Here is a 27847-nt window from a genome sequence, read left to right as displayed (position 1 = left end):
AACCACAGTGCCAGCCTCCAGGGTGGCAGACCTTGCCCAACAAGGCACGCTTCGGAAAACAAAGCCATTCAGGCACTCAGAGGCTGTTTTATAGCCCCTCTCGGAGTGGCGCTGAGATCCACTGAAGTTTAAGGATGTCAGCATTGGCGTCGTCATCGACTGGCATGACTGGCAGCCATTAGCGTCATAATCTGTGTCCAAGACTGGCATGGAGGGTGTTTAAAATGCGGCCCTCATGTTTACGAGCGATGTGCTCTTACATGTGATGTGCTCTTAAAGCCGGTCACCCAGCAATGTGTCAGGCCAAACAGTCACCCTCTGGCATCTTAAGTGACTTCATCACTTCATTTGAATGGAAAGTGTGATGTGTCATGGTACAGTGCCATTAAGTGACGCTTTAAAGGGCAGTTATTCACACCAACACATCATGAATTTCAGTATGAATAAAACATGCACAATAATTTAATATAAATTTAGGTTGAAGGTTGAGGTTAATTAAGGTTCACATTTACAGAATAAATTAACTAATGAATATATCCCTAACTGTCAGATATTCTGTACAATATATTGTTTAATGTAAACAACGGCTGGCTGTCACCGATGTGTCCTCCGAGTTGCTCCGGAGAGACAGGTCCTTGTAATAATTGATGCACTGTAAGTCACTTTGGACAAAAGGGTCAGCCAAATGAATAAGTAAGTAAGTATGTAAGACTGCAACCTAAAACTCTCACTAAATGCACTGCTCATGTTACACTGGTGTGACAGGATCCACAGTGAATCTAGACTGTCAACACAATAAAACCTTGCTCAGGTTAAACACTGGAAAATGCATTATCTAAGTATCAGTGGAAAACTGTGAGAGGAGTCAGAGGTCTGGAAAAAAACATTTATTCAACAGGCACCAGTTCATGTATAAAACATAATCTCCCTCTCATATGTTAAATACTCTTTTACATTAAAAAGTAACCTTTCTCTCTCTGAAGTTCATAATTCTTGGGAGGAATATTTCTAACAAATGCAGTCATGTCATTTAATTAAATAAAAAAAGCTGATCTAATTTAATCAAAACCAATGCTGTACAAAACAAATCAACAAGAGAAGGCAAAATGGACCACAGTCCATATGAACGAGTGGAACTATAAATTACATAATTATCCTAAATCATTTGACATTCAGATTATGTGCGGTCACGGTATAAATAAAACATTGAAATTAAATTAAATACTGAGAGAAATCTTTGTTGCTCATAAAAAGATATTTCTGGATGTAAAAGGCCTTTGTTGAGAAAAACAAACAGTAGAAAAAAGTAAAACTACAGTGCATAAAAATGACTTTAGGGAGACTCCACGCTGGTATTTTTTCGTTAAGGGTGAAAGAACAGCACTCTCCATTGAACTGTGAAGACAAAACCATGAACCGGGAGGCCAAAACAGAAAAAACAAAACAAAGCAAAACATGAAACAAACCAAAATAAAACAAATGAGAGGAGCCTTTTTGACCTTGAGGAGGACAATCTTGACCTTGAGGAAGACAATCTATAATGGAGTCCATGGGGGCTTTTCCTGAATGCCAGACTCATACTGTAGCTGCTTTTGAGGAGCTTCTTTCTCCGCAGCCTACTTTTCTGTAGCACCATCTCAGCAGTTTACACACATGCTGAGGAGAGAGCTGGGGTTGTGGCATGATGTCATGGATCATGGGGTCATAGGTTGTGGTGTCATGGCAATCAGTACATTTACATATATTTACACCTTTGTCCAGAGCGCTTGGAGCTGTAGTCAGTGGCCATTGGCGATGATGATGATGATGATGATGATGATAATGGTGAAGAAGGTGGTAAGTGATGTGTTGGCAGCGTGTGAGCATGTGTGTGTGTGTGTGTGTGTGTGTGTGTGTGTGTGTGTGAGTTAGTTAGTTAGGATCTGTGTGAACTGAGTGGGTTCCTGTAGTAGTAAGCGTAGGCGCGGGTTCCCCTGCGGACCTCCTGGAAGGAGCTGGGCTCTGGGCTGGTCTCCACGCACAGAACCACAAACTGGTTGGAGCAGCTGCGGCTCTGCTGGTTCAGGAGACCCGTGTAGAGGAAAGAGGCCTGGCCCACGATGGCCATGTCACCGGCCCGCCACGACTCGCAGTTCTTCTCCTGCAGACGCCGGCCCTGAGGAGATGAGCCATGCCAGATGGCCTTCTGGGGCCTACCGAGGACAGAGGACACGCACACAAACACACACACACAAACACACGTTCACACACACACACACGCACACACACACGCACACACACACACACACACACACACACACACACACACACACACACACACACACACACACACACACACACACACACACACACACACACCATACACACACACACACAAACACAAACAAGGAAAAAAAAAGCTAATTTGAATATATGTGTATGCACAAACATGTACAAATGTCTATACAGACATGTATAGATGTACCGTAAATAGTGGATAAACTATACATACACAATATTACTGGGATTAGACCACAAAATAATACCTTAATTTACAGGAGAGTGCGACCTTCTAACTGCTTTCTAACTGCTAACTTCTGATGTGTTTGCTTTGTGTGAGTGTGTAAGTTGTGATTGTAGCAGTAGAATGCTGCTAGGAACACCAGCAGTAAGGCTTGACTGAAAGTTCAACATGAAACACCTTCCATCGCTTGCTCTACACTCTGAAACATGAGTCACCCACGAAGACCATGGAAAAAAAAGAGCTCACAAACAGCTCGAAAAAACAACTTGTAAACCGCAATTGCTGGTCTGCTGTCTCCGACTCAACCAGAGCATCGAACTCCGTGGCTAAATTTAACCGGCCCGCATCGAAATAGAAATAAAAAGAGCAACGGCAAAAAGGTGAGGGCGGGATAAACTGGGAGCCGCGTCGCAAAACACGCCGCTGGACAGAGGTGGCACGTCCGAGCGTTGTGGCTCATGTGACTGGGGATTTTGGTGGGAAAGCCTCTTTATAGAGCGTGCTTGTTTTCCTTTCGATGGGAGCATTTTTAGGACAGCGTTTCTTTGCGAAGCCGTGGTCAGCTAAGGTTGGGAGACGCAGTAAAAGACAGACGATGACAGACGGGTGAAACAACAGCATGCTTTTCCAGGGAAGGACTACAGGATACAGGCCTGAGTACACTAGAAGTCAGAGCCATTCAGTCTCGTACAGCTCAATATGAGATATTTTTATGTTTATGGTGCAAGAGTGACCCTAACATCTAACTAAGCACACAGTATCACATTTTAGGATGAGCTCTGAAACTAATCTCTATGCTTTTGAAACCTGAGCTCAGAAATTGTTTGGTGAGACATCTAAACAATAACATTTATATAGAGGACTATGAGAGTTCAGTTTGTTTCATTATCCTGTGTAATATCAGCTCATCAAACAGACAACAGCATAAAACAGTTTTTCTAATCTACTAAATCTACTAAAAGTGCCTCTCTATACACATGCTGTAATTCTGAAGGGAGGGTGCACAGAACTGGTGCTTTCATTTCAGTGGTCAGATGAAAGAAACTGAAGTGAACTTATCTAATATCTTTGGGCTTCTCAAACTATGAAGGTAAGGGCCCTAAATCTATGACCATGATATTGCTGAGACTGGGGTCTACCAGGGGTCTTTTAGAACCTTGAGAGGTTCCATTAGGTTCCAAAACCTTAGCAGGCAGACGGGGTCATACGCACCAGAAGGGGTCACTCATGACGTCCCGTCCGTCAAACGAGAAGAGTGGGATTCCACGTGGAAGAGCGCTGCTCTTGGTGAAGATGTGCTCGTAGTTGTCAAACAGGACTTCTCCCTAAAGCAGATGGAATGCACGCAGGGCAACATGAGCATGGAAGCAAACACACACACACACACACACAAACACCCACACCTGTTGTTGATATGTAAACTAAATGTCCAATCAAATTATACTCCTCCCTTCCCCACTCCTGAAGCAACATGTCCATTGGCTTGGAGCGGGGTACGACTCGGTCCAAGCCAGGACTGTTTACGAACTCCAGGTTTTTTTTTTTAAACCACACTCACAGAAGAGGCCTTTTGAGGAGCAATCTGTTGAGTTTCACAAAAGGTGCACTGTATTTGGACCACAGACTGCAACTCTCTCATACAAACATCCATGAAGGCAAGGCATTATGTCAAAACACATCAGCACTGGCTTAGGGCTGTCGCAGCGAAAACATATGGAGAATGTAAAATGTAGGGTAAGGTCCAAAATAACATATCAAGAAGATATTCTACAAATAGACATATCCCATGGTAGATTTCACAGTGGAACGAAGACTAGAAATTATGCTGCTCACATATAAACCAAGGCTACGGAGCAAAGAGGCTATACAAAAAACTGTACTTTGTCTATACTGTATGTACATTCATGTATGATAAATGAGGCCTTCATTTTAAGACTATTCCACTGGCGGATGGCTCAGTGCAACCCCTAAGGGTATTGCTGGAACATCCAAAAGGAAATATTTATCTGACAGTATACCAGCATTCCAGAAATAATATTTTTTATACTTATGACCAACTTCTGTTCTTCACAGCAATTGGAATAAAACCTTAGCAACAGTTATAACTGGGTTGCTACAGATCTGTCTACTGTGATGTAACTATGTAACTACGTAGAAGTGTCAGAGAGTCACATCTTTGACCAGACCTTGAACTTAAACAGTTTAACAGACTGTTCTGTCTCCTGGTGTTCTGCAACACCAGCTGATCTTGTATAGCACTCTATGGAGTTCAAGTGCCCAGTGAGATAAAAACAGAGGTGGAACCAGCAGCCATCACAAGGCCCTTACAGATACAAAGCTGGGTTCAGTGCAAAACAGTATTTGCTATAGCACACCACAGTGAAACAATATTAAACTATGACCTAGGAATGCTGTGCTGCATCTGCACTTCGAACCGAACAGACAACAAACTGCACCACTACTCTGTGAGTTAGCCTTCTCAGCCTATCAGAGCACGGGTCTTAGGCGGGGATCACACTGACCAGCGACAAGCGGCAGGTTTCCTATTGCTCTCTATGGTTCGGCAGCGGAACAGTGGCAGCGCTAGCATAGAACTTGGTTCAACTTTCAAAGCGCAACGCAAGCGTATTCAATGGTCTGTTTAGGCAAACCGTTTGTGTTACTTAGGAACGAGATAGAACTTATTATGGTCTGTGTTACGCTTACTGCTGCCACTTTGTTATTTTCAGTGTGATCCCCGCCTTATGCTCTTACCCTGAGGTTGACGATGGGCAGGGAGCGTCGGTACTGGTGGTGAATGAGGTCCACTAGGTCCTGCAGATGGTTGGACAGGAAGGCCCTGTACTGGTCTCGGATGCCCATGGCCTGGGCCTGGGCTCTGCAGGCCTGGTCGGCTGCGGTCAGCGAACCGATGTTACCGGTGAGGGGGGTGTTCAGAGCCACTAGTTTGAGCTGTAGGAAGAAGATAAAGATTGTGTGTGTGTGTGTGTGTGTATGTATGTATATGTGGCGGGACAGGGGTGTGGTGTGTGTGTGGTAGGAGGATTTGTGTGTGTAATGAGCATTGATGTGTGTGTGGGGTACAGAGTACAGGGTACGGTAAGTGTGTGTGTGTGTGTGTGTGTGTGTGTGTGTGTGCATATATGAGGGTGTGTGTTCAAGGGGTGTGGTAAGTGTTTGGTGGTAAGAGGGTGATGTGTTGTTTGTGTGCATGGAAAAGAGAATAAAGAACATATAATTAGTACACACAAGTACAGTATGCATTAAGCCTACCTGTCTATAAAACACAGTATGTACTACTAAAACTAGCTTAGAGCAGACCTCTGTGATTGCCTTAATTTCTTCTAATTGGGTTCACAGATATAGTGTGTGTGTGTGTGTGTGTGTGTTTGTTTGTTTGTTTGTTTGTTTGTTTGTGTGTGTGTGTGTGTGTGTGTGTGTGTGTGTTTGTTTGTGTGTGTGTGTGTGTGTGTGTGTGTTTGTTTGTTTGTTTGTTTGTTTGTTTGTTTGTGTGTGTGTGTGTGTGTGTGTGTGTGTGTGTGTGTGTGTGCGTGCGTGCGTGTGTGTGTGTTATATCAAATAATTATTATTGTATTAAAGAATCAAATCATTGTTATTGTGTATTATAATCACACACCACTCTCACTCCATACTACTGCCCTTTATCTAACTGGAAAACTCATTCCATATCCCACTCAACACCACCAAACCTATAAAACCCTCCTCTCTGCATTACTAGGGCATCTATACCATTAAAAGTACAGCAGACCTCCTGGCTAGCACTTGGCATGCCTGTGTGGGATAGTGTGTTAGAAAGCACACTGATGGCTTCTGAGGTCTTCATGTGTCACGGGGCTGCTGCCTTTGGGCCTGGGATGGCCTGGGAAGGAGGGATGGGCAGGCTCCGCGGAGGCCCGGAGGGACAGACGGGTAATTTAGTCTAAAATGAGCGGCCAGGCGACCGCAGAAAAATCACATTCTGACTCCTGTTCATCTTGAGGCTTGGCCTGAGACAAGCCAATGACTTTTTTTTCCTACAATTCATTTCTTTCTCTCTTTCTTTCTTTTTTTCTGTGCTAAAATTCAAGGGTTTTCACCAAGTCATAACAAAGATTGAATTTCAGGGCTTTTTTGGGGTTGTGAGGTTATGGGTCAGATTCTTGAGAAATTCCATCGCATATGGACATTTCATTCACGGCAAAACAGCAAGCAAACAAATACTATGTGAACTGTACCAACGGGCAACAACTATAACACGCACCGTCAGATTCAATCTAAATCAAAATGGAGACTTCAAACAGACTGTGTGACTTAATTAAAGCATTATGGATTATAAACCAATCCAAGTATTGGATACCAAAATCAACTCTTAGCTTTGGACAGAATGTCTCATAAACACAACTAATTTACTATAAAGTATATGACTTGAGTTATTGACTGAGAATGTTGTCTAAATTACTTTACAATTCCTACTATTCTGTGTCACTGCAAAACAAACATAAATATAAATCTACATAATACATACACTCCCTTATATGTAAACTGTTAGTATGTTTGTGTGTATGTTTTTTTTATTGGGGGGGGTATGTTTGCTTCAACCCAAAATCCTTTACATGCCTTTGGGATAGTATGAAGAATGATGTAATTACTGTCTGGTAATATTGCAGCTAAAATTATTAATTACATTTATGCCTTTCATGCAATAATTAGTGTGATAGAACTGTAAAGTTAAACATCTTTCCATGGGTCACAGTTATCACCCCAGTCACACGAATGGACCCCATAACATTTGCAATGTCCCACCCCCTCAAACCCAAAATACCGATGGATGGCCTTCATTGTCTCTCACACAAGACAGGGACTTATTCACCAGGACTAATTCAGTATTCACATTTTCAATTGGCTGAGCCCTCTGTGGCAGAGTATGAGTAGAGAGAAGAGGAGAGGTGAGGGGAGGGTAGAAAAGTGAGGGAATGGGAGAGGGTGGTGGAGGAGAGGAGAGAGGGGACAGAGGAGAGAATAGAGGAAAGAGGGCAGAGAAGAGAGGAGAGAGAAGAATGGGGTGAAGAGAGAGAAGAGAGTGGAAGGGAGAGAGGGGCAAAGAGAGAGGGGAGAACAATGTGTTGTTGTGCTACAGGACTCACCGCCTGGCCCTCGTAGATCTGGGGCACACTGCTCAAGCCGGGACTTTGGGGCCGGGGACGAGCCTGCAGGGATGGGAGAGGATGGCCTCATTAGACATGACCGACCCACACACACACACACACAGATATGCAGATGCTTACATGCATGCACACACACACACACACACACACACACACACACACACACACACACACAGAGACACAGATATGCACATGCTTGCATGCATGCACACACACAGACACACACACACAGACACACACACACACACACACACATGTAACCTTATTATCATCTTTAAAAACATCAAAAACCAAGGCAAAACAAAAGCGCTGAGTTTATTTAATGAAGTGTGAAACGTATGCTAATACTACGGGTTGGTACCACAGTGCATTAGAGCCTCATCTGCAATTCAAATCCAAATTACATTTTCATGTCCCCCTAAAAGGTTTATCTGTGTGTGTGTGTGTGTGTGTGTGTGAGTGTGTGTGTCTGCCAAAGATGTGGAGGGGGTTGAGTGGGTTGAGTATTCCTCTAATTAAACTCTAAAAAAAAACATTACTGCTGTTTCCACCATAGACTGTATACAGTCTATGGTTTCCACTGTCCCAATATCAGAATGCAGACTTGCGTGTGTGTGTGTGTGTGTGTGTGTGTGTGTGTGTGTGTGTGTGTGTGTGTGTGTGTGTTTGCATGCATGTGTGTGTGTGTGTGTGTGTGTATGTGTGTATGTGTGTGTGTGTGTCTGTGTGTGTGTGTGTGTGTGTGTGTGTGTGAGCCAAAGATGTGGAGGGGGTTGAGTGGGTTGAGTATTCCTCTAATTAAACTCTAAAAAACCCCATTACTGCTGTTTCCACTGTCCCAATATCAGAATGCAGACTTGCGTGTGTGTGTGTGTCTGTGTGTGAGAGAGTGTGTGTGTTCGTGCAAGCCTGTGTATTTGTTTGTTTATGCATGCTTACATGAGTAGTACTGTATGTGTTTTGAATATATACTGTATCTGTGTGTGTGTGTGTGTGTGTGTGTGTGTGTGTGTGTGTGTGTGTGTGTGTGTGTGTGTGTGTCTGTGTCTGTGTGTGTGTGTGTGTGTGTATGAGCACACCCGTGTGTGCATGCATATGTGTAACTTTGTAAAGCCAGTGGGTAACAGTGTAATCCAGTTTGGCCTGTGACGGCCGAGCTCACCTCGTCTTGTGGGACAATAATGGGAGACTCGGCTTCCAACAGTTTCCCCAGCTGAGAGGAGACAAGAGAAGCTGCATCAGTGCAGGGCCAACACACAAAACCCTCGTTAGCCCGCAGAGCTCCAGGGCCCAGCAGCAGGCATGAACCCTAAGCCTGAACAAGAACACTATGGCAACACAAGGCCTTGAGGTAATAATGTCCTATTTGTCCATGCTGTAATGCTAAGACATCAATTTATTTATATTTTCCTTGAATCTCAGTACTCACTCAATATTCACAATATTTCCATTTTTTCATATTTCTCATGCTTTACAATAATACCTTATACTATAAAACTCACAAACACTCAGTGGTACTGAGACAACTACTGTTTTTGAAGGAGAGTGTCTTCATAACAAACATAAACAGAAATATCAAATGTCAAGGTCTGTATGTTTTTTTCTGTTATTACTGTTATCAATATGTTCAGCATGGCAACAGTACAGGAATAAATACAGCCATGCTTCCAACAATACACTGGCGAAAATGAGGCTAAGTCTGTCAACAATTAACCTGCTCGACAGTAAACTATCTATGTCTGAAAATGCATGCACTGTTCCCATAGAGATGGGCAGTAAGTGTCCTTCAGATAAATAAAATACTTTGTTACACAAAGTTTTATCTATGTTATTTGTTTGACTAGAAATAGGAGGCATATTGTGCGTATGCTATTTCATATGATGATTAACGTTCAGAAAACAACTCCCTGTTGTTACTTTAACTTTCCATGTTCTTCCTTTATCCTTTAAATGTAAGTAAGACCTAAAACTAATTTGTGGTAACATTGGGTCTTCCTGATATAGAACAGTACATGTAATGTAGACTGAGTGAGGGTCAAATGAGGTTGACCTTTCTGTAATTTTTCTTTGAATCTAAGATTATAACATGTGTTCAAGTGAGCAGATCCTTCACAGACAGGACTGGTCACCTGGATTTCTTTCCACCCTCCCGGAACCTTGAGGTACAGTCTGCCTGTGTCCGTCACAAAGTACATAGTGCCGTCGAGATCGAGGTAGGACCTCTGAGTCATGGACTGAAGACTGGGGTACGTTTTCACCTGCAGCATAAACACCATTTTACAGTTAGAAATGTTTTCAGGATATTTCTCATGCATCTTAAACAAGGTTGCCATCCAAGATGGAGAAACAATCAATTGTTTTTTCCTGGCTCCCTATAAATGTTTTAGGTGTGGACAGTCTTTTTTTAGGCAATTCATAATAAGTCAATATGAGGGGGCATATGTTCAAGTTCACTGAAAATGTTCATAAAACCTCAATCATAAAACTTTCATAAACTTCAGCCGTTCTCTACATTTTTAAGCTACTCCAACGCATACAGACTTCTGTTTTGGTTTAACAGGAACAACGCAGCCAGCTGTTAAGCCCTATCATTGAGCAGAAGTCCATTTTGCACAGGAGCAGACATCTACAGAATGAGAAATCAGGTAAAACTTCCACAGACACAAACTTCCAAAGGGACAGTCACTCTTGATACCAATGCAGTCGATATGTGAATGATAAGGAAAACCCTGGGGGCTAAAGGTAGTTAACCCCATACATAAAAAGTATAGGTAGCAATAACTGGCCATTGGGACAGACAGTAAGGCTAATGGGTTTCCAATAATGTTTTCCAAGAGCTTTATACAGTATGTCTTTTTCAGTATGCATACACCAACCAAATTTCACTTTGACTGGAGTCTATTTCAGGTTTTGTCTACTGGAATACTGTAGCTGTACCATGTGTCTTAACCCTTAAACCGTATGCTCTGCAGTTACTCACCCCAGTGGAGCCCCCTGAGACGCCTGGCGACCCCCTGGGACCTGGAGGACCAGGTGGTCCTGGGATAGCCATCGCTGAGGAGACACAACACACTCCTGTTACTGCAACCGCTAGGCTACTGATCCTTTCAGACAGGGGTACGTTTCCCAAAACCATAGTTGCTAACCTGTTAGCAACTCTGGTTTTGGGAAACGTGCCCCAGAATGATAGGCAAGACAGGCTAAAATGCTTTCATTTCATTGAAAGGCAATGAGCAAAGTCATGCAACAAGCAAAAAAGCTAAAGTAATACCTTGGCAAAAATCATTTTGCTTAGTTATTAGCATGATCAGGATCCTCATGGTGATAAATCAATGAGGAACACAGACATAGGTGGAGCAGCACAGTGCTTCCACACCACACAATAGCTTTAGTTCATGAGCATTGGGTCTGTTCCAAACGGAAGGCATCAACTTGCTACCTCGTTGCTGTGACAGAGAGGTGTCTAAGACATGACTTTGAAGTGAAGGCATCTAGAACGATGGTTTTTGAACTGTCTTTTGAGATAACGTTGACACTATGGTATAATGTTAGCACACAGAAAGAACGTTAAACTAGCTTAATTGAGTTGGAAGGCAAACATTGGACCAGAGTGATTGTTTGTTGTGTAACTTTGACATGTAAAAACACAGGTTAGATCATGTTGATTATAAAGTTACACAAGCTGAGATACTCTTACCTGAACCATAACCTGCAGGTCCACGAGGCCCTGGAGGTCCAGGGGGGCCAGTAGGTCCTTCTCTCCCATAACCAGGTACACCAGGTGGGCCGGGAAGCCCAGGGTGTCCCCTGGGACCGATAACAGACTCGCCCTTGGGCCCCTGTATGAGTAAGTAAGCTTCATTAACACCTGTGATCAACACTGACAATATCATTTCAGACTTAAATCATTTTCTTTCAATCAAATCAAATCATCTTTGATTCAGTCAGTAGAACAACTTAAACACTACATCAAATCGGGCAATATAAATGGCAACTTAGACGCTGTTGTTTGTCTGTTTGTCACATTGTCATACTGGGCATATATAAAATAGCATAAACTCATGAATAATGAATAAAATTATATGTTTTATTATATCACATGAATTCAATTATACAGTTAACTTTGCAGTGTGGTTATTAATAGGCAGGTGATTTGTTTTCAGGTGAAACTTTCCGGAAACTTACCATGGTAAGTTAAGATGGGGAATTTTGGAAATATTCCAAATTGGAAACTTTAATGGAATTAAAGGAAATTATGGGAATTAATTGGAATTTACTGGAATTAACTGGGAATTTTGGGTAATTCATTTAAACTGTTTCATATATAAACATTAACATTTTGTTTGGTAATAAGCAATATGATTTGAATGTTCGTATTTGCTAGCGGGAATCCCATTCTCTGCCTATTATTTACTAGCGTGCTAAACTAGCAACACTGAACTGCCCAAGAACACCACACCACTCAACAACAAAATCCGATTGGTTGGAACCTTTTTTTCCCATGCACATGAACATAGGTTTCCTTTATGTCTAGCCTATGCTGATTGCTGTGTGCATGTAATTGACTGATGTGCCGGGTAGAAATTCGACTGAAATTGCATTAAATCAGGTTGTTTTAACTAATATTATGCTCAAGATGGGGTTTTGTCCACTACATTTAAGTTCCCTGTTATAGACTAACTTGCCATATTAAAAAATCCCAGTTTATTCCCATTAATTCCCATTTATTCCTGTTAATTCTCATATATTCCCGTTAATTCCCATGGAAAGTTTCCAACTTTGAAAATTCCCGGAATTTTGCAACCCTATTTGTTTTACATTAAAGATGACATAAAATGGATGAACGGTATATTTTACTTGATCTCTGATGTTAACATAGAAGGTATGCATCTTTGGTCTGTTTATTTTACAAGCCCATTTATAACCCTATATTTAGGCTGGGAAATAAAATGGCCCATTTTATCAGATATCTAGTATTCCCTTATGCTTATCTGGAACCCACATGAATAATTAAGTGAGCTTTACGTTGATTGGTTGCCTTGCAGCCTATGACTACTCAACAGGCTCCAGCAACTTCTACCTAAATCTCCAACTCGAAGTGCTAACGTAACATGTGGAGGGACTGGTGATCAGAGGGATGGTTTGCATCACAGTCTGTGTTTGGCGTCACCCTCTGTCTTTGCTCAGATCCACCCGTTTTTTATGATCTGAGTCTGAGTTTTGCATATGAAGCAGAAAACAATGTCTTTCCGGTAGCTTTGGCTCTCTTTATTTAACAAAAGTCAAAGGTAAAAACTGTTTTCCATTCTATGTCTGGTTTAAACCTGCTGAGCTGAATAGCTATACACCCTATCCAGCTCTCAAAGCCACCTGGTAAAATAAGGGAAAAGGTATTTAGCCATCACATGTAAGGGGATGTGAGGTTTCACTCCTTGTTTTTGTCATTCTTTCCAGATTTTAATAATAGATGTAGAAGCACAAAGATGAAAGAGTTGAGGCTAACAGCAGTATGTAATCCTATTCATTACAAAGTTATGAAACTCAAATGATAACTCAGCTCAGGCACAGACTTCCCTCCAGACACCTGTCATAGCTGTCAACCAGGGTCAGATTAGGATTAGCACAGATGAGGTGGGGGTGGGGGTGGTTAGCTTCACTGTTTTAGCTCAACACCAGTGTTCCCTTTCATCTCACAAATCAAAGTTTGGCAAGTGGGATCCATGTGAACTCTGATTACGTGCAAAGTTTTAGGGCCGAATGAAAAAAAGTCTAAGGATTGAGAGGAATAAATCTTCTTTGTGCCTATTTATTTGAACAGCATTCGAGTTAAACAGAATGTTCTTGAGCCAAAGCGCCCGACATCAAAAGAGCCCTAAGTGAAAGAGATAAAGAGCAGAATAAGAGAGAGAGAGAGAGAGAGAGAGAGGGGAGGGGGGAGTGGTAGACAAACTGGGAAAAAGAACAGAAGAGGTCCGATACCGACATTTCTGAAGGACACATAAATAAATGCTGAGAAAAAAACCCAGAGAAATAGATGGGGAAACTGAAGGGAGGGCTTTAGTGAAAGAGAACTTAAATGAACAGATTAGGAGGGAGAGGTTAAAAGAAAAGAAGGAATACAAAAACAAAGACAGCTATATGTCAGGGAGAGAAGAGGGTCCGAAAACAACTAGAGAAGCCCAAAGACAGAAGAAAGAGAAGAAAGAAACGTGATGGAGAGTGACTGGATGGAGAGAGATTTGGGAAATGTGCGTGTAATTGCTAAAAGCAGAATGGCTGTAGGGAGAAAGAGAAGGACAGTTAAAAGAGAGGGATGAGAGAGAGAGAGATGATGATGATGAGAAAAAAGAGAGGTGATGACAGAAAGACATGAAGAGATGGAGAAAGAGATAGGAGGTGTGTGCTCAAACAGTATGTGTGTGTGTGTGTGTGTGTGTGTGTGTGTGTTAGCGGGTAATGGTCAGCAACTCACCACCAGTCCAGACCTCCCAGGAAGGCCAGGTGGACCACGCATCCCAGTGTCCCCTTTTTCCCCCTTCTCTCCACCATAGCCCAGATCACCTCTGTTTGGCTGCACACACACACACACACACACACACACACACACACACACACACACACACACACACACACACACACGATTATACATATATACAAATATATACATATATAAACATAACATACATACATACAGATTTCCACAAAAACATTCTCTTCCTTATTCACATAAATTGATGGGCACAATATGAAGAAACACACAAACATACACACATACACACACACATACACACACAAATGAGGCAAACTTCAAACGTAATGCAATCCACCACTGATAGACACACATGATAATAAAAGCCACAATCATAAACAAGCAAACATGAATACTTGCACAAGTGCATGCACAACCGAAAGTACAAACACACACAAACACAAACACACCACAAGAGCAAACAACATCAAAGACTCACTCTAAACTCCACTCTTTTAATCTTAGAACATTGACACAAAGGGCCGATGGCCCATTCGGATTACAGCAATACAGACACTCACCGAGAATCCCTTAGGAAGAATAGCGACTGGAAGAGAAGATAAACAGGCTACTTAGCTTCACAAAGTGCATTTGAGGTACAATATTGTTTGAGGTCTGGCAAAACACTTAAAAGCAAATGAGGTTTAGTCAGGGGTGTAGTGGTAAAATAAGAGGTGGGTAAACTATGAATTCTGTGATCACGGTGAGGTGGACTGCGCCATGCGGTATCTGATTTTTTTTTTCAGAACATGTTTGATGATGGTGGAGGTTATTGTCTAATGTTAATAACAATATCAGTGGTATTAAATGGTTCCTCGAGTGTTGATGAGTGTACATATTGTGAATGTGGATATTACAATGTGATTTTTGAATGTTAGAAGTTGCAAATGGTGAATAAACTCTTTTGAGAGGTGGATAAACTCTAATTAATGGTGGATAAACTCTATTTCTAAAACTTCAGAGGTGGATAAACTGTGTTTACTTGCGTTTAGCCTCCACTCCCTGGGTTTAGTAGATTATTATAGTAAACTATAGATTTGATCATGAAAATGATATTTCCAGTCTGTAAATATAAATATTGGTGTGCTTTGACTGATCCATGTGTCAGTGTTCCTGAGTAAAAGAGATATTTGTGTGTACTGTATTTCGTTATTTTGTGTGTCTCTCTCAACTCTCCCTCTCTTGCCTATCCTCACTATGGTAACACTACATAGTACCATTGATATACCATTTTGATTTATAGTAATACTAACCCACTCTACATCTCTCTTTCTCCCCCCTTACCTGCCCGGATTCCTGGCCCGTACAGCCTAGCGACCCACCACTTGCCCTATGATAACTCCTAATCCCCCAAGACAATTCCATTTTTACACTGGACTATTTGAACTTTCTGACACTAAATAGGATTCATGCATTATCATACCGGATATGTAACCATCCCACCTCTTGTAATATACATCTCAGGTGGCTTTAAACACCATGTTCTATTCTCTACATCTGACTAACTTATGCATTTATCATGTATACAGACTTTACTGTTCTATAACTGACCCTAGGCAGATGGGTCAGGCCCTTGAGTCGTGGATCTGCTCGAGGTTTCTTCCTATATGTATCTCCAATTCTAAGGAGTTTTTCCTTGCCCTTGTTACCCATGGGCCTTCTTTTCTTCTCTCTGATTGTCTAACATTCTGTAAAGCGCCATGAGACATGTGTAATGTTTTGCCGCTCTATAAGTGAAATTAAAATTGAATTGAAAATTGAAATTGAAATGTGTGTGTGAGTCCACACATTTGTTTGTGGTCTATGTGCATGAGTTGTCATTTTATCATATTCACAGTGTTTTTAACTTCACTTTTAAGCTGCTCACAAACCTACATACAATGCATTTATTTCAAATGTCAGTGATCAATAATGTAAAAATATGGCATTGATATTTCACACAGGTGTGCAATAAGGCTGGATGGGAGGGAATGACATACTTGCAGGGGCAGGTATTCCTGGTATACCGGCCACACCCCTCTCCCCTTTCTGTCCTTTGGCAGTGGTGGACAGACAGGTAGCGCCCTCTATAGGACAGCAGAACAAACACTTTGAAGGAGCGGATTCCTTGCTATACAAGAAACAAACTAAATTCCCATTCGCATAAGAAATATATCTTCATAAAATCAAACTCATTTAGGACTCAAAGTTGTTTTATAAAGCACATATTAGTGTCTCCTGCATCTGCTGCACTACACACTTGAAAAAATACCTCTCCTGGATGCTATTTTGTGTATAGAGCTTTCGCATTCTAAAATCTGAACTTAAGACCTTCTCGTTTCATCTGCTGTGATGAAGTTCTTTCCATTTGTTTGTGATTAAGCTGGAGTAAGCCAACAACCTCTGGCACAGCTTTCCATTTGCCGTGTCTTATTTCACAAGCCTTCTCACTAATGTTTTACCCTTTTAGCCTAACAAGTTCATTCTCGTTCATTTTAAACTTATTTTCATATATTAAAAATGATGATGCATGTTGTTCTATCTACAGAATGCAATAAGAATAAATGCAATAAGAACTAAAAGCAGAATATAGAATATATATATTTTTTTATCATTATTAATTACATGTCTTTCTCGCTCTCTTGAGGCCCTCACTAACACCTGTAATCAAGTTGGCAACAGCCTAGAACCTACAGAACCTACACAGAAATGAATCTTAATACCTGAACACAATCTGAAAAATCAAATATTAATCTAGAACCTACAGACTATAAAAAATGTAATCTTATGCTCACCTCCATTAGAATCCCCATTCACCTAGACATCAAATAAATACAACAATTAGAGCAGTTTACATCACAGTCATGGTTTGTTGGGAAAAACAAACCACACAACGCCGGCAACCAGCAGATTAGTGCGAGCATAATTTCAGCATAATTTCAGACAAAATTATGCAAATCGACAGCAGATTTAATTTGGGGACTAGTCTAGCGGACAAAACGGAGGAGCATTGGGAAATCAAATTGCAGGAGTAAACACATGCATTTGCATTATAGTGAAAACAGGATGTTTGGAGTGCAACACTGGGTACCCAACGCTGTGGGGAGAAAGGGGGGGGGGGTGCTGTGTGTTTATGCAGCAATGAAGGTTTATCAAGCACCTCAGTGGGCAAACAATCCCGAGATAAACTGAGATAATAGATATTAAAGTTCCTTTATTACATTATCTGCTCTTTCTTGTTAAATTGTGTCTAGCAACGCAGCAAATATTTTAATTGACTGGGGGTTTCATCACTTCTCTCATTCGTTTTATGCCACTGGTGTTGTATATAGCAAATAACCCCCCCACAGTATAACTGGGTGCACTGGGACCCCGGAAAAGCCCAGCTTCACTACAGACAGTGGCAGAGTGGCTGGGGGATGCTTATCATAAAACAGACCTGTGGATGTTTGGGGACGCCACCTGCATTTGGTGGCAGCGTCTGTAGTTCTGGCTGCCACAAACACAGAGCCGCCTTATAGGATGTCGTTAAGAGTTAATGAGAGCACCACACGACGACGCTTCACACAAACAAGTGGAGTGTGGATAAAGACATGCACGAACGAACGTGGTCGTAAAACACATGGAAACATTCCACAAAACACACCACAAGTCATGATGAGTGATGCTATTTCAAGATGGCAGTGCATGGTTGTTGAGCGAAGATGAGGTAATGGTCACTGAAGTGTTAATGGCACAACCTGTGTTGCCAACAAGTGTGCAACTGTGGACATCCACAAATAGCAGCTGTGCCCAGATCTGTGCTCTGTAACTGTGCCAAATTCGTGCCAGAACTAATTTGGGAATGATCATCACATTTTAGGCACAATGCTCATGGCGGTCCTTTCATCCAGCACACTCAGTGAATGTGTCTGGGCATTGATGCCTGCTGTGGATTAGGTCTTTGATCTGTCAAATTTCAATTTGAAACACCGGCCACAAACACAACACAATCCACGGGCCTATTCAGACATGGAGCTACGCTAACATCATTAGCATTCCAGATGACTTCCTCCTTCATCGAGGTATAAGAGGTGAATTCAGGCGGCCATCTTGTGTGTGAATGAATGAAGAATGAGCCCATGCCACACCACACAGAGACATAACACATGCCAGTAGAACTACATCTAAAGTGACATGTTTTGGGTGTGTACTTTAGAGGGCATAATAATCCATATTATGCCCTCTAAAGAGCTAAGTTCACACCTCTAAAACATGACACAGACTAGAGTGGGAGGGATGGGTGAGGTAAGGGGAGGGGAGGACTACCTGAGTGTTACACACAGGTATATTTACGTGAGGACAAACACCTGTGTGCTACATGCACTGTACTGTATGCTTCCAATCCAATCACTGGAGTGTGAGGTGAGTGGGATTGGCACGAGCAATCAAGGCAGTGATTGGGTCTGAAGGCTACAGCACATTGCAGAGACATGGCAGATAGAAGGTGACTCTGGGTCAGATCAGGGCCACATCAGGCTAGATCTAGGCCAGATCACAGTGCACAAGAGTCACCAGGTATCTGGACATGCAGGGTGTTCTGTTCTGGTGAAATATACACCCATATAAGCCCACAGCAACAGATGGAGATGAGAGTTAGGAGAGCACATGAGGTTAGATGGGGGTGAGCTTTGCTCAATAAAACGGGTGCAGGAGATCTTTGGGTTGGCCTGCTCTCGCTCTCGGTCACTTACGCCTTTTTTGCAGTGCGGTCGTGGGGGGACCGGAAACACTGTCTTCAGGGGGAAAAAATAAACAGTGTGAAGAAGAAGACAGTAGTGCGGACGAACAGTGTAGTCATCTCACTCACTCTACTTAAAACAGAGATAGGGGGAGACAGGAGTAGAGGGATAGGAGAGAGTCAAGGGGCTGCAGGAGTGCTAAAGGTGTTACTCACTCCTTTAGGGCAGTTGAACATTCCGGGTCGTCCTGGGGGCCCTGGAGGCCCTGGTGGGCCCTTAGAAGGGGGGAGGGGGGAGGGGGGCAGGGACAAGAGGAAGAAACAAGCAGTTAATAAAACCCATAGGTACAGTCTTACAGATCAATGTTTTTTGCCTGCTCAGGTTTTATGCATAAGGCTGACCCTCGGTTGAATGTTTGCATGGTCTTTACTAATACACTCTCTCTTCCAAGACTCATTTGGCATAGGCACAGATAGATGAGTACACTGCTCTATGTTTATTCAGCCTACACTATATACTCTTTTGGAGGTCTGTTGATGCTTTATGCCATAGGCCACACAACAGAGTACAAATTAGCAAAGCAAGAGTGAATAATAATTCATGACACTTTGTGTTTTATTGGACCATATCAAGTCCATATGGGAACATAAATAATTACATGAATATATGCATTCATACATGGATTTCCCAGAGAGCTTTCTAATAAGACTGCATAAGCGCCTTACTGTATTGGGCACAGAAATGGCAAAGACATTCACATCCGATCCGTGTCAAACCGAGTCCAAAGATCCAAACAAGCTATGATCAGAGCCAGAACCATCTCATAGTGATGAAGCAGTACTCCACAGAGTCTTATTCAAAGGTTGCTATTGGAATGAGCTGTTGTTGCTGTGTGCCAGTGGAGCCTAGATGGTTTTTATAGGTTGTTTTCAAGTCCCTGATGATGAAAGCAGTTGTTTTTTCCTGCCAGGGTGTTTTTCTGGGCACGAGGCTGGCACAAGTAGGCCAGTAAAATCAACCAATAACACTCTGAATGGCATCTTTATGGGTGCAGGCAGAAATAACAGTGTGATGCCAGTCGGCTGGCAGATGGGCACTTCAAACAGGCCGCCAGGGAGAGAGATCCCCCCACTGCAGCTGGTGAATGTGTGGAGTCAATGCTTATGGAATTGGAGTGTGCTTGATAGTGTGTGTGTGTGTTTCTGTGTGTGTGTGTGTGTGTGTAGGGTTTGTATGTGAACAGGCACATGCGATGTATGCGTGTTTGCATGTCTATTTGTTGTGGTGGATCCAAGGGAGGTAATCTTTCTCTTTATATTGTTCATTGGTTTTGGTTTATTGGCTTCATTCATTCATGTGTGTGTATGTGTGTGTGTGTGTGTGTGTTTGTTGGTGTGTGTGTGTGTGTGTGTGTGTGTGTGTGTGTGTGTGTGTGTGTGTGTAATACCATGTACACACTGGAGATAACATACACACATAAAATTGCTGAGGATGTAAAACATACCTGCATTAACATAGTCTCTCCTTTGTCTCCTTTGAGTCCGTTTAGCCCAGAGCGACCCTGTAAGACAGACACACCAGGTCAGGACTGGATTCACTGTGACACCAGAATGCAGGACGCTTAACAAAAGAAGATGTATACGACAAAGCAAATGTAACGGCGGCTAGCACATTCAAGTAGAAAAGAGAAGGTTCTCCGCGCTTCTGTAAACCACAACAATCCGGTGCAACCAGAGCAGGACAAGTAAGTGTAGAGTAAAAGGAACGCCGGTGTAGCACAGATGTCTTCTTAATTTATACTTTTTTTAAAGGTGTATAACAGTGACCTTGAGTCCGTAAGAGAGGGCGGTTAGCACATCTCTTAAATGTGCCATGTGTAAGAATTGAGGTAAAAAATATCCAAAAAATGAGCTACACGCATCAAAAGAATGAGAAGAAATAAGGGCGATGATGTCATTAAAAAAATGTATAGTGCTGCAGAGATATCAACCTGAATTAGCATGCTAAATTACTAGCCACAGCCCGACAGGTGTCATAATACCAGTTTCGGCCATGGGAGACGGTATGCGGGCAACATAACCGCCAGCCAAACTGCAATAAACGTGTCTCGGTTGTTACTCTAGGGTAGACCAACTCACTTATGTAATGTGGAGTATGAATTGACTTTTTGCCGGACATTACACATGGCACCTTTAAGGTGTTGTGAGGCAGGCTACCATTACACAAAGACTGTCTATTCAAACACTGGGGTAATGGAATACTTACCGGACGTCCAGGTAGCCCAAACTCTCCCTTAGGTCCAACAGGTCCAATAGGGCCCTGTTTGGAAGAACAGAACAAACAACGCTAATTATCAGAGGTTGGCACTTACTTTAGCAATACATGCTCTGGTGTTTTAACAAAGGCTCAGTGTGTTAGTGTAAGTGAGAGGCCCAGAAACGTGTGTTTGCATGCCGAGTCTTTTTCTCATGTTTACAGCCCAGTTTGTGAGGACCTGTTCAAGTATTCCGGCCTGAGAAATGTTCCAGAGCTCTCTGAACGCTAGCAGCTGTGGCTACACGCGTACATAATAAAAGGCAGGGTGATTCTCGGCGGTGAGGGTTTCAAGAAGTCTTCAAGAATGTACTACAAACAGACTTCTGTCAGAAAAGACTGATGAGGGAACAAAGACTGATGGGGTATTATTAGCCACCCATAGCTAAGCGCTAACCTGAGCCCCAGTTTGCCCCAACTCACCATTTCTCCCCTTGGTCCAGTCATTCCAGTATCCCCCTTCAAAACAGAGTGACAGAGGAAGATTATTCACTTAAAGTCAACAATCAGCAATGCGTAATAATTCGAGACTGCCTTCTGCACATGTGATTTTGTTTAAAATGAAGCCATGTTAAACTGTTAAAACGGTTTACGTGATGATTATGTGATAAAGTGGTAATTGACTGAAAAGGAACATTTCATATGTGCATTGTTTGGGTGGTAAGTTTAGTTTCTGTCTGGAAAGTTTCTTAACAGGAGTGTGTCGTAAGATTGTACGATTTTGGCCACAGAGAAGATAAAGTTCTCATGTGTCTCCACTGTTGTGTGTGTTAAATAGTTGTGTATGAGCAGCAAACTGTCAGTGTGTGGTTGTTGCAGTGGTCTATTAATTTTTGGAGTGTGTGTGTGTGTGTGTGTGTGTGTGTGTGTGTGTGTGTGTGTGTGTGTGTGTGTGTGTGTTGCATGGTGAATGCTCTGGGGGGTATGAGCTGCAGGAGAGTGTGCGGTACTGTAGTTTGTGAACTGTTGGGATGATAGTGTGTGTTGAGGTGGTGTGTGTGCACTACGCACTCATGGTGAAGGTGTGTGTTGTGGTGGTGTGGGTATGTGCTGTGCAGTTGTGTTGAGTGTGTATGTTGTGGTGGTGTGTGTGTACTGACCTTGACTCCTTTTGGTCCCACTGGTCCACTCATTAGAGATCCATCAGCAGCCATGGTGATCCCCGGCTCTCCTCTCTCACCCTACACACACACACACACACACACACACACACACACGCATAAAATGCATTAAATGCATTAAAAGGACATATGCACTAAATCTACAAATACTGTACATAAAGACAGACAGACATGAGCAGATATATGCTTGGACACACATGGACACACACACACACACACACACACACGCACTCATGTAACGCTCACACATTTATGTAAATGGTGCATATAAAAACACATGTGCCAGGGTTTGCATGCACGCGTGCGCACACACACACACACACACACACACACACACACACACACACACACACACACACACACACACACACAGGCTTAATGCATAACACATGCTTATGAGAGCACCTAAAGCTCTGAGTCAGGCTGAGATTAGATAATAATCTCTGGGCTGCGTTTATTGTGTATCGGCTCGGAAGGTCCTGGACCTGGAACCCATTAGCTTGGCCTCTCACACACCAGGCCCGAAATGGCAACCAAACATAGAGGTGTGCGTTTCAGAGGCGGCATTCGTGCCGGACTTCATTCACTCTGCGCTGATCTTAATCTGATCTGGATGGCACACACACACACAGACACACAGACACACACACACACACAAACTGCTCTTTCGCTTGCTCTTGGAGCAAACTGTAGCCAGAGCAGATCCAGAGTGTGTAGGATGGAACCAACTCAGTTCCCATCAGGGGAGGTTTTAAGCCAGATCAGCTCAAAAGTGACCTGTTGTCATGGTTCTTTCAGAAGCAAAATAAGTTCAATGTATAGAAGAAATAGAAGAAATGATGTCCAAAGGGAATTTGTATATTGTGTGTGAACATGCATGTCTGTGGTTAGTCTTTGTGTGTGTGCACGACTCATTAGCATGGATATGTGTGTGTGTGTGTGTGTGTGTGTGTGTGTGCATGTGTGTGCACATGTATATGAATATACATAGATGGACCCAACATAAATAAATGAAAAAATTAAATGGATCTCTACTTTCCCCACTGTGATTTCCTATAGTTAAAGGCATCACAGAAAGGAAAGACTCTGGCGTGCTTCAGACAGGGTTAAAATGGCCACCATGTCCCCTGTTCCTCAGAGGTGACCGTGGTAAGGACAGCACATGACCAGACCACAGTGTGTTTTCTCACACACATCTCCCATCTCCCCTCCGCAGGGCAGGAAGTGTTTATGGAATTAGGAGATGCGGGGAAACCAAAACACCCTCAAGTATGCTGGGAATCTGGATACCAGAGATGTCACTGAGTCTGTGGGTTAGACACACACGCATACACAGACGAGCTCTCACACACACACACAAAATCCTAACATACACACAATTCCAATAGCATTCACGAGCACAGTACATTTAGATCCACATGCACACACACACACACACACAAACACACACGCGTGCGCGCGCACACACACACACACACGCACACGCACACTCACTAACGAACAGTAGACCCAGCATATTCAAAGCGTACCTCCAATAACACACACACACACACACACACACACACACACACACACACACACACAAACACACACACACACTCACCTTAAGGCCTGGAGGTCCTTGAATTCCAGGGATTCCTGACTCTCCTTTTAGACCCCTTGGTCCCTGCAAATTAATGCTGAGTTAATAATCTATTTCAGCTCAACATTTAATTCACAAAGTACAGTATCTCCACATGTAAAACAAGTCGCATGCTAACACCTAACTCAATGTTTTTAAAATGACTTGTTCTACAATGTTTTTAGTAAATTCCTTGTGCTATTGATGGGAAAATACCCAGTCAGTTCACTGTGTTGGTTGGTGGATGTTGTAGCACAATACATTACACAAACCATCAAAACTGATCAAATATGTAAATAACTAAGCATCTGCAATGTACTATAGTACACGCTTGAAACCCAGCACTATTGTCAACTCTAGGGGCTTAATGCACCATTCTACAGGCCCATTTGCCTTCAAGGGCCATCTTGAGGATAACTTGATTATAAATCCACACTACAAGCCTGAGGGGAGACACAGTACGCTGCTAAATCTATTCATGTTAATCATCTCTGTTAGATCCCTCATGGAAGATAGTGAGCGTGTGGAGAAGTGTACAGTAAACTGTGGTAATGTGCTTCAGTTCTTCTCACGTCACGTTAACGCAATCTGACAATAAATTGCACAGCTGAGGCATGCTGTAAGACTTTACTGTTAGCGGTAAAATAAGATAGTCCTTCCTTTGACAAGCTACTAACGAGCGTAAAATCATGCATGACAAGAGTTTTACGAGAGACTCAGTGAGGCCTATGGGATATCATATGGCAGTACAGTACGTCTGCTGTGGAGTGAACACAGGGAGATGAATGGGATGGTTTGGGTTCTGTCGTGTTCCTGGCAGAGGAACGACTCTTATGGTATGGGATCACGACTAAATGGACCGAGTGCTTGTCTGCGGATTGACCGTCACGGCGACTCAGAGAGTTTGTTTTCCAAAGGATTTGTACGACTGAAAACACACGTCTCACAGTTTCCGGGACGCTGTCCTCCTGTGAAGTCCCTCTGTGATGAAATGAGCGTAAAATCTGGGGCTGACACGCAGGGATATTAGCTTAGCACTGATGTCAGGTTTGGCATTTCACTCTTTTGTTGACTTGAATTGAAGTTCTTGAAATCAAATGCCAGCATTGAGCATGAGGGACCAATCATATTTTCTTATGACTTGGAACGCATGAGACTGTAGTGTGGAAACAAAGATTAACAGCAATTAACCTTCACAGGCCAATCATAGCAGTGTTACTCTGACAAGTATGCATGCCAAAATTGACCTAGTGTTTTTCACTACAAACACTGACAAAATCATTGGGGCTTATTTGACTGTTTGGGTTCCAGCGATTGTTCAACATAACTGCTCTCCTGGACTGTGAGGGTGAATCATAAACTCTGGGTGGTGAGTTTTGGGTGGGAAATCATTTTGCCCAGTGAAATTTCACAGACTCTGGATTTTAGAGGCTCAGAGAGAAAACAGCTCCACTTGGCTTGGACAAAACAGTGTGGGAGTGAGTGGATATATGGATAAGATTAACTTAGGCTCATTTCATATGTGTTGAGGTCATTGCATGACAAATATAATACCACCTGCCGTTAGGGGGCATGCACCTTTCTCTTTCTCTCCTCTCTCTCTCTCTCTCTCTCCCACACACACACACACACACACACACACACACACACACACACACACACACACACACACACACACACAGTCAACTACCAGTAAGCCAACCCTGACATTGATTCTAGCCCTGACCATACTTGGGGAGATTCCTCACTGTCAACACAGTGTCAGCAAACGGGTTATTGACCGTTTATGATGGCCCATCAAAATCAAAAGTTAGAGAAAAACGTCTAAAAAAAACTGAACAGTCAGCATTCCCCAACTCTTTAGAAACCAGAGGCACAGGCCAGGAGCTTGTTTTCTTTTTCTCCCATGGCATTTTTGGACAGGACAGTATGACACAAACAAGGCTTCACTAAACTGGAATTACAAAACAGTGGCGTGTCCTTCTGTCCCAGTGGTTTCTTTGAAATGCTGACCACTGTCCCTCAGAAGAGAGCTGTTGTCCATCACACACACATAAAGCACACTCAAAGTCATTTAGAGTTAGTCAGAGTTACACCGGGGTGTGGAAGGGTTGGGGGGCAGGGGCGGGAACCCCACTCTCTGTTTCCAGTCAAACGCTGACCGCTATCACCGCTATCATCATACCGCCGACGGAGGAGGAGAAAGGCCGTCGCTAACTGAAGAGAAATGATAATCATCGGGTCCATCCAAAGCCACTGAATGACAACAGCAGCACAAGGGCAGTACAAGCAAAACTCACCACTGGTCCCTGAGGCCCCAAGATCCCTGAGAAGTTGAAGAGTCCTTCTGTGTCGTTAAGCATTAACTGAGGAAAAGGGGAGATAAACATACTGAAATCAGGGTGGCTTAAGATGTGGAAGGACAATTTCTGACCAGTGTGTTTACCACAGGAGAATTATATGTCATGATCTAAACTGAAATCAGCATGCAAGACAAAAAGACGAATTCTACCAAGAATTTAAAAAACTAAAAGGCCAACTGGTCACTGGACTCACGTCCTGAAAGTTGACGATGGGTCCTGGTGGTCCTGGAGGACCCGGTGGTCCGACGAGGCCGAGTCCGTCTCTCCCAGGCTCGCCCTAGAACACGTTTCAAAGGCGGTTACTCCACAAGTTGATCCTCCCAGAACCAAAGGAGATAGCTAGAACTCTTAAAGATAACTTAAAAAGTTGAGAACTCTTCATGACACATCTTCATTTTCATGTTTACCATTTTGTTCGCAAAATAGTTCTTTGAGGGAGAACTTTTTAGAGTCTGAGAGAGATCTGAAGAACTTTATAAGGTACCAAGACTTTTTCTTGATTTTTTCTGAATATGATATAATGTCAGGGTTTTCTGAAGTTTGTAAAGAATTGTAATAAACTAATGCATGGGATATATAAGGTATGCTTGGGATGATTCAATTCCACTAAGACAATTAAGAATAAAAGGATGAGAAGAATTGAGCAATCCATGTAAGATAACTTTTACAAATCACAAAGCAAAGAGAAAATGTATTTATTACCTTCAGTCCGGAATCACCCTTATCCCCTGGTTGACCCTAAGTGTTAAACAAAAACAGCACTGAAATAACACCTGATATGTGTTCAATCTCTTATATAGGGAGAGCATTTGAAACTAAAACAGATCGTGCTGACATCTGAAAAAATGTGTGTATTTCTTTCGTAATGTGTGTGTGGTGCTACATTTAATTTTTTTATTTACTTTTCGGCTTGTCCATATGCTGTAATATGTAAACAAACGTATTATGTAGGCCTACTTTTTAAAAACACTTGTTGTTGAGTTGGACATGCTGATGGAATGAGTTAAATATACTGGACCCTCCATGTGATTGCACCAGTGGAGTGGAAGTGGAGATGGTCTGGGAGCTAGTTTGGGAAAGAGCCCTTACATCTCTTGTTTAGAATACACTCTTACCTTGGCTCCTGATAATCCAGGTATTCCAGGTTCACCCTCAGGTCCTCTTTCACCAGGTTCCCCCTGTAGGATTGGAGGAGAAATTATCACTGAAGCAAAGCCTGGCTGGCTATAAGGAACATGTTATGCAAAGGTGAGGAACATCAAAGGACTAGATTGGACTGGGTGAGCTGGACAAAAGTATGCAGTGTACACTATTGAACTGTGCTTTTTGAACATGGCACATGCAAGTTAACTTTCAGCACTCAATGCCAGATGGTTGACAGAGTAATTCTTCAACATGAACAGGAGAATGTTCTTCTATACAATATTATATATGATAGCACTAAAAAAAACTACTGCATGGCCAACATAGTGATACATCCCCAGTAGGAACACACACACACACACACACACACACACACACAGATATAATAT

At 42.6% G+C, this 27847-nt stretch overlaps 1 protein-coding gene across 2 annotated transcripts in view; it reads right to left on the bottom strand.

Annotated features, from left to right (window-relative positions):
- Window positions 1-872: 872 nt before the first annotated feature.
- Window positions 873-27847, bottom strand: part of col15a1a (collagen, type XV, alpha 1a) — a 100060-nt gene continuing 73085 nt past the window's right edge. The window contains exons 20-42 of one of the 2 annotated variants that reach the window (XM_076290808.1): window positions 27431-27493; window positions 27018-27053; window positions 26509-26592; window positions 26253-26318; window positions 23935-23997; window positions 22311-22391; window positions 21634-21669; window positions 21163-21216; window positions 20402-20458; window positions 19113-19172; window positions 18910-18951; window positions 16972-16993; window positions 16177-16263; window positions 14719-14744; window positions 14141-14239; window positions 11366-11507; window positions 10649-10722; window positions 9798-9926; window positions 8831-8881; window positions 7648-7710; window positions 5258-5455; window positions 3716-3828; window positions 873-2192 (exon numbers count right to left, since the gene is read on the bottom strand). In XM_076290808.1, coding sequence (XP_076146923.1) covers window positions 1916-2192; window positions 3716-3828; window positions 5258-5455; window positions 7648-7710; window positions 8831-8881; window positions 9798-9926; window positions 10649-10722; window positions 11366-11507; window positions 14141-14239; window positions 14719-14744; window positions 16177-16263; window positions 16972-16993; window positions 18910-18951; window positions 19113-19172; window positions 20402-20458; window positions 21163-21216; window positions 21634-21669; window positions 22311-22391; window positions 23935-23997; window positions 26253-26318; window positions 26509-26592; window positions 27018-27053; window positions 27431-27493 — 1923 coding nt within the window. In that variant the 3' untranslated portion in view covers window positions 873-1915. The remainder of the gene's footprint in view (window positions 2193-3715; window positions 3829-5257; window positions 5456-7647; window positions 7711-8830; window positions 8882-9797; window positions 9927-10648; window positions 10723-11365; window positions 11508-14140; window positions 14240-14718; window positions 14745-16176; window positions 16264-16971; window positions 16994-18909; window positions 18952-19112; window positions 19173-20401; window positions 20459-21162; window positions 21217-21633; window positions 21670-22310; window positions 22392-23934; window positions 23998-26252; window positions 26319-26508; window positions 26593-27017; window positions 27054-27430; window positions 27494-27847) is intronic. The other variant, XM_076290809.1, reaches the window with a different exon arrangement.

Source organism: Alosa pseudoharengus, unplaced genomic scaffold (genome assembly GCF_046254945.1).
Source record: "Alosa pseudoharengus isolate Yale_2024_CS ecotype anadromous, Long Island Sound unplaced genomic scaffold, YU_APseudo_1.1 YU_APseudo_1.1_scf_18, whole genome shotgun sequence".
Lineage (NCBI taxonomy): Eukaryota > Metazoa > Chordata > Actinopteri > Clupeiformes > Clupeidae > Alosa > Alosa pseudoharengus.
Note: the sequence above shows the minus strand (reverse complement) of the source record. Positions and strands in the feature narration are given on the sequence as shown.